We start from the raw sequence: 11,458 nt of genomic DNA on the forward strand, positions 1-11,458 counted from the left end.
ACACTGACCCAGGGAAGGCTGGACTTGACAAATCTCACTCAGCCTGCCGAGTGTGTCCCCATGATCACCTACCCATCAGTGATGACTTCTGAGAGGATGAAGCCTGTCCATCACATCTACCCCTAATATTAGTGCCACTTCAGCAAGTCATAGCCCCGCTCACAGTTTTCCCACCTTAAAAATAGACATGGCATTGTCCCTTTTCCCTTCCTCCCATTGGTGAAGACTGATGAGCTTATGTTTGGGGGAAGTGTAAGAGGGTACACATGTGATTCACAGATATAACATTCTTGCTTTGTGATGGAAACTGATTTTCCAAATTTATTGTGGTCCTAGAACCCACTGTCTTTGAAGTCTTTGATGAGGGCCTCTCTCTCTCTCTCTGTCACACACACACACACACACACAGCTTTTTATATAGGCAGGGAATAAATATTGAGTAAGAAGGGACAGAGCCTACTAGACAAAAAGTAGTCTTCCCCTGAGCCACAACCCCTATACCCTCATGGACCCCCACTACTAACCCAGGGAGGGAGGGAAGTAGCAGGGGCTGGTGACTTGAGCAGCATCCACTTCCAAGCCCAGAAGTGGCCTGGCAGGTAGTGGTCCAAGGTCTGTCCCCCACCCAGTCCCTGGTCATTTGATCCTCACTTAGGTCATCAGACCCAGGAAGCAGGTGGGGAGGAAGGAAGGAGTGCCTTCTACTTTACCCTGCTCCTTCTTTAGTAGTCAGGCCACTGGTGAGGCCTGAGGGGGTACCCACAGGCATAAGAAGGATCGGGATGAGGACCCCCACAGCAGAGAAGGCAGAGGTCGGGCATTACAGCCAGAGAACAGAAAGGCGATAACCATTTTATTTTTCTCTGGGACTCTGGTGGCTCCGGGCCTGACGCTTCCCCAAGGCTTTCTTATGCTTCTGGTCCAGCACCTGGGCCATGTAGTTCTCCTGCTGCTTCTGGATCCGGAAGTCAGACATGTGATTCCTGCAATGGAGCCGGCTGGGCGTAGGCTAGGGACAGCCCAAGGTAGGGGCCAGAGGTGTGGCTCCCCACTTCCATCAACATCCCCCAGCCTGGCCCGGACCCCTCACCTGAAGATCTGTTTCTGCTGGCTGATAACTTGCTGCAATTCCTTAATCTCATTCTCTTTGCCATTAAGTATATCTTCTTGCTTTATAATGTGAGACTCAATTTCTGTGGGGGAGAGAGGTAGGGAGGAGGTGTTTCCATCCCACGGGCTCCTTCCTGAGTTAAGGCATTCCCTCATGGGTCTTTTCAGAACGTGGTTCCCCCCACCCAGGGGTTCTTCATGAGTGGTTGCTAATACCTTAGTAAGAATGAGTTTATTATGGAGTCTTGATGGGGTGGTGAGGCCAAAATGTCTGATGAATATGTCAGTGACTTCACAACTCTATTCTGGACTAGATGACTCACATGAGGGCAGGCAAAGGCCCTTGGCGAGAGGTGGGCAGCCCTACCCAAAGGCAGGAGGATGAACGGCTTCTGGCCTCAACTCCTGCAGATCCTTACAGATATCACCTCTTGGGTGAGACCCTTTCTAGTCTAAAATTACAACCCTTTCCAATACTTCCTATCCCTTTTCCCTGCTTCATTTTCCTCCTTGGCACTTAGAACTATAATAACATAGCATATATTTTACTCATTTGTCTTCTCTTCTATTAGGGTGTAAGGACAGAATTTTTGTTTTATTCACTGTTTTAACCCTAAGGCATAAAATAGTACCTGACATATAGTAGGTGCACAATAAATTTATTTGTGGAATGAATGAACAGGATGTCCCCTGGGGGTTTAGGACTTAGAAACATCACCTAGTCAGTCATCTCAATCCAACCAGACCTACTGAGGGCCAACTGGATGCCCAGCCCTGGGTAGGGTCCCTTCCCCCAAGGAGTCAGCTCCTGAAAAGAGAGTTAAGACTCAGGAACTGATGAGAGAACAGAGCAAGGTGACATTCCATGAAGTTAATATTTGTGAGACAGCATTACCACTTTGGGCAAGTTGCCTCCTTTTTCAGACCTGTTTCCTCTCCTGTAAGATGGGGAGAAAGACAGTCCCTATTCCACAAGGGGGTGGGAAGTACCTAGGGAAATTTGTGGTGGCAAAACTTATCCCCTAATTAAGTTGCTCATTAGATACCAGGATGATTTCTGTGACTTGGGTCAGAATCCAATGAGTCTGTAGGAATCTGGGATGCTTCACTTACATAACTATCACTCTCAGGGAGCTCTGGAAAATTCTGATCCTCACAGAAAGAAAATCCCACTGCCTTTAAAGGCTGGACAAAGATGAACTAGAATACCAGCTCTGAAACTGCAAAAATGCTGGAGCATTTAAGGTTTCAGAAGAGACAATCTGGTAAAAAGTTAAGACATAGCATGGGAAAGAGGAGACATAGGTGAAGGAAGAGAAGGGACACATGAGCTCACTGGGTCGTAGGACCAGGACAATCAAAACTCCTTCCTCAGGTCAATCAGCTAATCTAGACTAATTGTTTGTGAAGTTCTCTTGGGGAAAAAAACATCAGAAATTTGTGGAAATATTTTAAAACAAAAGAGATAAAGTTAAAATAAATGGCGACTAATGAGAGAATAGTTAGAAAGCCCCTTGAAAAGATTAAGGAACTATGTAAGTAAAACCAAACTGAAACCACACAAGGGGAGGTGGCGCGGGGGAGGCTGGGGGGTTTCAGGTCATCAGATTTGCTCAGGTGAGAGCTTGTGTCCTACTGAAGGGGTTCAGGACATTTTGGGGGAGGCAGCCAGGCTCTGTCCCCCAACTTACACCTTGAACAGGCAGACGCAGAGCCCTGTGGCCTTGGCTGATCTCTAGGAAATGCCCTAAAGGAAGAATGTCTTTCCTAGCACCACCAGGAAAGAACCCTAGGTTCTTTTTAGGGAAGTGGGGGGGATGTCCAGAGAGAAAGGAAGGACAAGGGACTAGCATCCTTGGGTACGGAGGAAGTAACAGCCTGTTGGACTCCAGGAGACCCCCATGGGAGCTCTTGATCAAACCACCATGAGGCCTGTCAGCCCATCTGGACAGATCAAGATGGCAGCCTGCTGGCAACTTACCAGTGAGAGTACTCAGCAAGGGAGAAGCCTAGGTTGGAGGGCAGAGGGTGCCCAAGGCTCGGCGGGTGGGGGACATCAGGAAAGACCCTGAATCTCTTTTGGGCTTGAGCTTTGGGCTCTGGCCTACTCAAAATCTGTAGCAGTGAATGAAGCAGAGGTTGCATGTGGAATTCATAGCCACTTCTTAAACTAAGTATGGGGAGTTTAGAATTCTGGGGAAGTGAAAGGGGTTCCTGAGGTCTAGGGATACTGGGTAGCTGACTGAAAGTGCCCCGCAACTCACAGCACCAATTGAGCCAACAAAGGGACACAGCAATCTTCATGGAGCCGAGTTGAAAATGAATGGCCCACAGACATATTTTACTTGGCCCATACAATAATTTTTAAATTTCTAAATTAGTTGCCAACACTAAAAAGTCAGAAAAGCTTCCATTAAAACCTGGCTTCCAGTTTCTTTTTTAAAGATCTGACAACAGGGGACCCCCATTCCCACAGCAGAGGCGCTAAGCCCTTGAGAGCGAGGCATGGCTCTGCACATCACCACTCCTCCCTATTGGATTCCACACCTTGAGAATAAGGGTCAGCTCCCAAATAGGACTGTGCTTGCCATGTTGTTCCTCTTGTAATAGAGTTATGAGTAAAGCACACTATTTCTAATATCCATCAAAAGTGGGATAACAAAAGGTGGACTAAGAAGGTTGTATGTTTCAAGAAAAATGGGAGCGAGCCCGTTCCTTTATGGCCATGAAGAATATTGTACATCAACTGCTTCCCTCATTTCCGTGGCCTGCCTGGTCCCTGAAGGCCTTTGCGAAGGTGTGGCCCACCTGGGCCTGCCTGTATCCTCAGCCGGGGACAGAAGTTGGGGTGAAACCCTGCCCTGCACGAGGGCACTGGGCTGTTAGGAAAGAACCCATGTATGTAAGCGTGGGAAGGAGCGCGGGCCTCCCGCCTACCATTGCATTTGGTGATGAGCTGGTCCTTCTTGCTGGATTCTTGTAGGGCTCTGCTCTTGACAGTGGAGAGCCTGCATGGAGAAGATAAGAAAGAGTGGGAAGGCTGACAGGCAGACAGGACCCCTAATCCTTCCCTCCATACCAAAGCTCACTCACGCCTTTTCAAAGGCCATCTTCTCTTTCTCCAGCTGTTTAGATAGCACCTCCACCTCTCCAAGGGCAAACTGCAATTTCTCCTCTTCCTTGGCCAGGAGGACCTTGGTCTTAGCATGAGCAGCTTTCTCTTCCTGTAGGAGCAGCAGCAGTGACCTCATTACCCCAAGCCACCTTGGGTTTCCTAGGCTCCCTTAATTAGCCCCATGCTCAGAGGGCCACTCAGAAGCCAGGGCACAGGAAGATTCTGTCCTCATTACTGGGGCTGGAGGCTCTCAGAGGCCAATACTCAAGGACTCTGCTCAACTACAGGGATGCTGGGAAATAGGGTAAGATTAGGAGCCTGTATAGGCCATTACTTACCACCAGCTGCTTCTCCACTGCCTGGAACTCTTCTTTACTGACAAAATTTTCATCCTGGAGTACCATCTGTAACAGAGCCTGGCTTAGGGAGGGTCTGGGACGGGGGTGGGAAGGCTGTCCTCTAGGGACCAGGAGCAAGGATGGATAATGGGATGATGCTCAGGGCGCCTAGGATAAGATTGGGGCCCTGGGAAGGGAGAATTCGGTTCCACGAGACTCACTGAGGCTCAACTCTAGGTCCTGCCCTCAAGGAGCAACCAGTCTCGTGGAGGAGATAACCCATAGTCAGCACTTCTAACACGGTGTGTGCTATAATGGAGAAGTACAAAGTGATGTCCAGGGGCGGGCCCTTGACCCAGCCTGGGGAAAGGTCAGAACTGCTTCTGAAGATGGGACATCAGATCAGACCTGAGACCTGATTGCTATACAGGGGTGGGCCAAAAAAGGGTGGAGAGAAGTGTTCCAGACAGTGAGAAAAAGGCCAGAGATGGAGCCTGCCTCTTAAAGTAGCCAAAAGATAGAGCTGGTTACCTTCAGGGAATTGAAGGTAATTCAATGCTTAGAGCTGCATGCATACAGCTATTAGAGTGAGAAAGAAATGTGAAGTCGTCTTATTTCTGAGATGGAGGTATCTCCTGGCTTTCTAATCAAGATAGAAAACAAAACCAGGGGCTGGCCCGGTGGCTCAGGCGGTTAGAGCTCCATGCTCCTAACTCCGAAGGCTGCCGGTTCGATTCCCACATGGGCCAGTGGGCTCTCAACCACAAGGTTGCCAGTTCGATTCCTCGACTCCCGCAAGGGATGGTGGGCTGTGCCCCCTGCAACTAGCAACGGCAACTGGACCTGAAGCTGAGCTGCATCCTCCACAACTAAGACTGAAAGGACAACTTGAAGCTGAATGGTGCCCTCCACAACTAAGATTGAAAGGACAATAATTTGACTTGGGGGAAAAAAAAAGTCCTGGAAGTACACACTGTTCCCCAACAAAGTCCTGTTCCCTTCCCCAATAAAATCTTTAAAAAACAAAAAAAGGAAACAAAACCAGAAAAACTATGAACTCCACCTGGCCAGGATTTTACCATACCTGTCTAGATAATCTGTGGCTCCACTGCTTTGCACACATGAACTGGGGTTTGATTGAGAAAGCAGAAAGCAAAAGCAAAGGGACATAAAAAGCCCTTAACAAATATATGGTGATGGAAGAACTGACTCTGGGTGGTGAACACAAAATGGGATTTATAGATGATGTAATACAGAATTGTACACCTGAAATCTATGTAATTTTACTAATAATTGTCACCCCAATAAATTTAAAAAAAAAAAGCCCTTAAGTTGTGGTATGCAAAGGCCAAATCTGTGCTTACTGCACTCAACACCGCACTGCTTTAGGCACTGGGGAGGGAATGTCCCTAATAGAAAAGATGTTATAGTTTCTCTGCCCCCATGCAAGGGCCTTGGAAAGGCAATGAAGTCATCTCCAATTAGAAACGGGGAAACTGAGGCGCACTGAGTAGATGGGGATATATCTACCAGGCTCTGCACTACCAGGCAGAGTAGAGAACAATTTGATTTTGATTAAAATTCCCTGGTAAATATTCATGAGGCCCTGCCCCTTTTTGGTTCCACCTCCAGCCCTAACACGAGGCCCCGCCTTCTGATTACGCCATTGGCAATGTGCTCTTTGCACGCCCCGCCCATTTAAGCGTCCAGTTCGATTTCAACCCCATCTCTTCTGGCTGCGTACCACGTTCCTCAGTTGGTGGATAAGATCCTCCTGAGACTCAATCACGTCCCGCAGTTGATCGAAGGCGAGACACACCGACCCTGAACCCCCCTGCGACCACCCGACGGGCGTCGCCATCTTTCGCTCCCGCCAGCTCGTTGGAAATGGCTGCCGCTGGGTGGCTCACCACGTCGCCAATGAGAATGCGACGCCACAGAGCACCCTGGCAACCGGGGGCGGAGACTTCCTTTGTTAGCAGAGATGGGGCCCTCTTAAAGGAGCCGTCGGGGGAATTTAGCAACCCTTAGGAATTTAAGTTTATAGAGAATTTACACATCTATTTTATCTTGTGTTTCTCACGCAGTCCTGAGGAGCAGGCAGTTCCCGGCTCATACTTCCCTTAAGGGCCAGCGAACAGGCAACACTCAGGCACCCGCCCTCAGCCTTCTGCCAGGGCTGTAAAACTGAAGCAAGTGCCTACTAAGGCATCACCTGCTTCTTTAGCGTCACGTGCCTCTTCCTCCCACCCTAATCTCTAAATTTCCTTCAGGGTATGCGAGTCCAGCCTCTTGGGATCTCTCTTCCTCCAAGAACATACTTAATACTTAGGGGACCTGAGCCTAAGCAATGAAGGGAGGCTCAAGAATAGAAAAGGAGAGTGATCTCACCCAAGATAACAGTCCTCGTACGCTGGTATTAAGCTCTGGGCAGCTACACTGGAGCCAAAGCGTGACCAGGTCAGGGTGCTGGGGAGAGCCCTGAAGAGCCTGAAGAGATTAGGAGAACTGAAGTGGGACCTGAAGGAGACTTCTAAAAAGGAGATGGGGAAGGATAAGGTGATCACACATCTTCACCAAATCCCCATTGAGGGTTTTTTTGAAACTCAAAGAATATAAGCTTGGGGACTATCAGAGCTAATAATGATCAAGTATTCACTATTTCGTGACACTATTATGCCATATTAGTATTATTTCACGTGATCCTCATAATAACCTTGGGAAGTAGGATTTAATATCCCCATTTTACAGATGAGGAAATGCAGGTTCTATGGGAGTGAAAACTTGCCCAAGGTCACCCAAGCTACTAAGCCTCCAAACAGCGTTTTGACGTGGGCAGTTTGATTCCAGAGTCCATGTTCTTAATCAGGAACATTTTTGTTGACAATAATGGATACTTAAAGTTATGGAATTTGATACCCCCAAGCAGGTAATGACTATATTACGGAGTTAGCCAAAAAATGTTACTAGTGACCAGGAAGGGAAGCTGAAAGATTAGGTAAGCCACTCAGGCTGCTCCCCATAGCTCCCTCCCTAGGCGCCTGTTTTTCAGCGGGATGTTGTCGTCTGACAAACGTGGCCATTCCTATGGGTCTCCCGGTAGGTAGCCCTTGTTTTATTTTTCCCTGTTTTTTTATTTTTTTGTTTTATTGGGAACAGTGTGTTTTTCCAGGATTCATCAGCTCCATGTCAAGTCGTTGTTTTCAATCTAGTTGTGGAGGGTGCAGCTCACTGGGCCGTGTGGGAATCGAACTGGCGACCTTGGTGTTATGAGCACTGTGCTCTAACCACTGAGCAAACTGGCCTCCCCTTTCCTTGTTTCTTGTGTCTGTTCTCATGTCCTTGAGGGCAAGGCCATTTCTGCTGGCCAATCTTAAAGGGTCCAGAACAGTACAGGTCAGTAGGACTTCTGTGATGGAAATGCGCTACACCTGCACTGTCCAGCAGCGCAGCCACTGGCCACAGGTGGGCTACTCAGCACTTGAAATGTTGCTCATGTGACTGATGAATTGCTTTTTAAATTTTTACAAATTTTGATTAGTTACAATTTGCATTTAAATAGCCTTATGTGGCTAGTGGCTGTAGTATTGGACAGTGTGGGCCTGGAGGGTGCTGTATCTATCAATTGTGTGCCTTAGCACCGAGGCTTCCTGGAACTTGGTCTGTCAAGTGTGAATGTTCACCTGAATCACCCTGGACAAAGCTGCACATTCCTCTGGGGCATCGATCCCTGAATCTTCCCCTTGAACTGTATCCCCTCTCTAAGGTTTTGTGAGGTGCTGTTCAATATCCCTTGCCATGCGACATTCACTAGAATAGGCTGCCTTGATCATTTCAGGCAGAACCCAGTTCCCTGGGGATGGGAGGTCATGAGCAAGAGAGAACCCTGGGTCTTGGTCCTCACCCTGCATACCAGCATGGACATAAGGGATGGGTACCCTCGTTGGGGACTGCCACAGATTTCTATTCTCTCTGTCAACAAACACTATGGGTTTCTGGCCAGTCAGGGCTCAGTGGGGCTCGAGATGACAGGACATCACAATAGCTCTGTGATCCTGCCCCAGGAACGCCGCTTTTCTGCTGAGTTGTCGTCCTGGTCATCTATTGCTGTATAACATACCACCCAAATTTTACAGCTTAAAAAAAATTTTTATTTTGCTCAGGAATCTTCAATTTAGGTAGGGTTCAGGAGTGAAAGCTTGTCTCTGCTCCATGTAGTACCAGCGGGGATGATTGGTGGGGGGAGGAAAGGCTAGAAGTTCCACTACCGAGATGACTCAGTCACGTAAAAGGCAAGTTGATGCTGTCAGGTAGGAACTCATCTGAGGCTGAGGACCAAAGGTCTTGTTCCTCTCCATGGACTGCTGGGGTTTTCTCATAGCATGGTGACTGGGTTCAAGAGAAAGTATCCAAAGTGATAGGAAAGAAATGATGCCAGTTTTTTAAGGCCTGGGCCTAAAAAGCAGCATAGTCTCATTTCTGCTTATTCCACTGGTTAAGGAGTCAGAGTCCAGCTTCAAGGAGAGGGTACAAATCCCACTTTTTTTTTTAAGGTTTTATTGGGAAAGGGGAATAGTGTATATTTCCAGGACTTTATTGGGGAACAGTGTGTTTTTCCCAGGACCCATCAGCTCCAAGTCAAGTTGTTGTCATTCAATCTTAGTTGTGGAGGGCGCAGCTCAGCTCCAAGTTCAGTCACCGTTTTCAATCTAGTTGAGGGAGGTGCAGCCCACCATCCCATGCGAGAGTCGAACTTTTTTTTTTTAAAGTGTTTTTTTCCAGGACTCATCAACTCCAAGTCAAGTAGTTCTTTCAATCTAGTTGTGGAGGGCGCAGCTCACAGTGGCCCATGTGGGGATCGAACCAGCAACCTTGTTGTTAAGAGCACCACGCTCTAACCCACTGAGCCAACTTGCCGGCCCCACATCCCACATTTTGATGGGAGTAGTTTCAAAGAATTTGAGCTGCAATTCCAGAGGAAGTCCTGACAGATGGCATGTCACTCCCTTTAGGGTTCAGCTCAGATAAAACCAGACTGGGACTCAGTCGAGTGGGGGAGACAGACCATAATCAAATAAACACAAATAAATCTCAAATTAAGTCTATTCAAATAGCATTATCGCCATGACAGGTGCTCAGAAAGAAAGGAATGAGCATTTTAAAGGGAGACTTAGCTCAGTCTGGGGTGTCAGGGAAGATTTCTGTGAGGAAGTGATGTGTGAGCTGAAACTAAGTAGGCACTTAGCAAATGGGGATGGGCCAGGTGAATGGGAAAAGGTTTCAGAAAGGGGGACCAGTATACAAAGTCCCTGGGGCAAAAGGGGTTGGCAAAGTGTAGTAATTAAAAGGCTAGTCTGGCAGAAAAGAAAAAAGATCTACCGGGCAAGAGAGATAGAGTCTTGTTGAGCTTTAGGCCATGCTAAGGACTTTGGTGATTTTTATTCTGGGGGCAAAAGAAGTTATTGAAACATTTTAAGCAAGAGTGTGACATGATATTTTGCTTTGAAAAGATCTCTCTGGTTGTAGCAAGGTGGGCAGATTGGTGAGACTACTTATACTTGTGAGGCTACTGCAGTAGTTTTTTGTCAAAGGAAGTGGATGGTAGTTTGGGAATCAGATGGTGTCAGAGTTGATAAAGAGAGTAGATGGATTTAGGATGTTCTGGAGGTTAAACTGTTTGGACTTAATGATGGGGGTGATGTGGGAAAAAGGGAGCCGAGGTGTTTTGGTTGTATACTGCTGCAAACAAACTACCACAAAATGTAATTAATGGCTTAAAACAGCAACCATTTTACTATTTGCTCATGATTTTGCAACTTGAAGAGAGCTTGGTGGGGCGGCTCATTTCTGCTGTGCCCATCAACTGGCATAAACAGCTCATGTGTCTGGATTCTCAGTTCCTGCTGCCAGCTTGGCTCTCCTCTGCATACCTTCTTTATGTGGCTAGCTTAGTGGTCTCAGGTTAGTTGGTATAACATGACACCTGGCTAAACTGGAAGCTTCTAGTTTTGCCACATGCTATGGATTAAAGGCCAGATCAGAAAGGGGGACTACCCAAGGGCATGAATGTTAGGTGTGGTCCATTGGAGGACTCCAAATCAAGTCTACCGCACAAAGTTTCCTGGGTTTCTGACTTTTGTACTTGGATGGATGGTGCTTCTATTCATAGAAATAGGAGTACTTAGTGTTGCTTCCATCTCCTCCATTAAAAAAAAAATCACTGTACTCTAGGAAGGGTGATTGTATTTCAGATCTCTTCATCAGTTGCTTTAACTGATCCCTCATACTGGATAAAATTCCTTTGTTATATATTCCCAAGTTCCCTTTCGTCTCCCCTTTGACATTCATCCCACTTGGGAACATTGTCTAAAAATGGGTTCCCCATAAGATTTGACCTCCAGGAACCTTGGTGATAGGTCTCACATGTTCCTGACCCCCATCCCAAAAACTCAGCTCACCTGGGCCATAGTGAATTCTCCATCTTTGTTGAATTGAATCTCATCGCAATCTTTTTCCAAATGAGAGGGTTTATTATGACCAGTGGGGCTCTGGAGGACCCAACTGAACCATTTTTAAACCCCAATTTTCCTAAATGTGGGCCATTGGAACAAAGCCAGCAAGGAACTGGGATAACACCTGATTTCAGATGCTCAGTAGTTTTGATCTGTACACTGGCTATAATACGCTGTAGCTGCAGTTATCTGATAGAAAACAAATACAGAATTGGTGATGCCACCATTGCTGTTTATTGTTCTAAACACCAATAATTCCACTGATGGATGAGGGAAGACTGGAGCAGAGGTCAACAGCTTCTCTAGTCTTCAGTGGCTCCAATGCAGTCAGGCAATATGCAGTGTCCAGTGTTACCATAGACTCAGTCTGCTTGCCTGCGGGC

The 11,458-nt window shown here is 47.3% G+C and overlaps 1 protein-coding gene across 1 annotated transcript; it reads right to left on the reverse strand.

The window, feature by feature from the left end:
• Positions 1–834: 834 nt before the first annotated feature.
• SPATA24 (spermatogenesis associated 24) lies at positions 835–6,469 on the reverse strand. The gene is made up of 6 exons (XM_019740389.3): positions 6,308–6,469; positions 4,564–4,629; positions 4,204–4,334; positions 4,048–4,118; positions 1,091–1,193; positions 835–983 (listed from the first exon to the last, which is right to left on the reverse strand). The coding sequence occupies exons 1-6, from the start codon at positions 6,422–6,424 to the stop codon at positions 854–856; spliced, it is 618 nt and encodes a 205-aa protein (XP_019595948.1). The 5' UTR covers positions 6,425–6,469; the 3' UTR covers positions 835–853.
• Between the last annotated feature and the right edge of the window lie 4,989 nt (positions 6,470–11,458).

Source organism: Rhinolophus sinicus, chromosome 5, assembly GCF_057876585.1.
Source record: "Rhinolophus sinicus isolate RSI-liver-muscle chromosome 5, RSI-T2T, whole genome shotgun sequence".
NCBI lineage: Eukaryota > Metazoa > Chordata > Mammalia > Chiroptera > Rhinolophidae > Rhinolophus > Rhinolophus sinicus.

Coding starts and splice junctions, on each gene's coding strand:
- SPATA24 (XM_019740389.3), bottom strand. CDS start 6,424: ATGGCGACGCCCGTCGGGTGGTCGCAGGGGGGTTCAGGGTCGGTGTGT. Junction 4,335..4,563: donor CAGTGGAGAAGCAGCTGGTG/GTAAGTAATGGC, acceptor CTGCTCCTACAG/GAAGAGAAAGCTGCTCATGC. Junction 4,119..4,203: donor AAGATGGCCTTTGAAAAGGC/GTGAGTGAGCTT, acceptor TTCTCCATGCAG/GCTCTCCACTGTCAAGAGCA.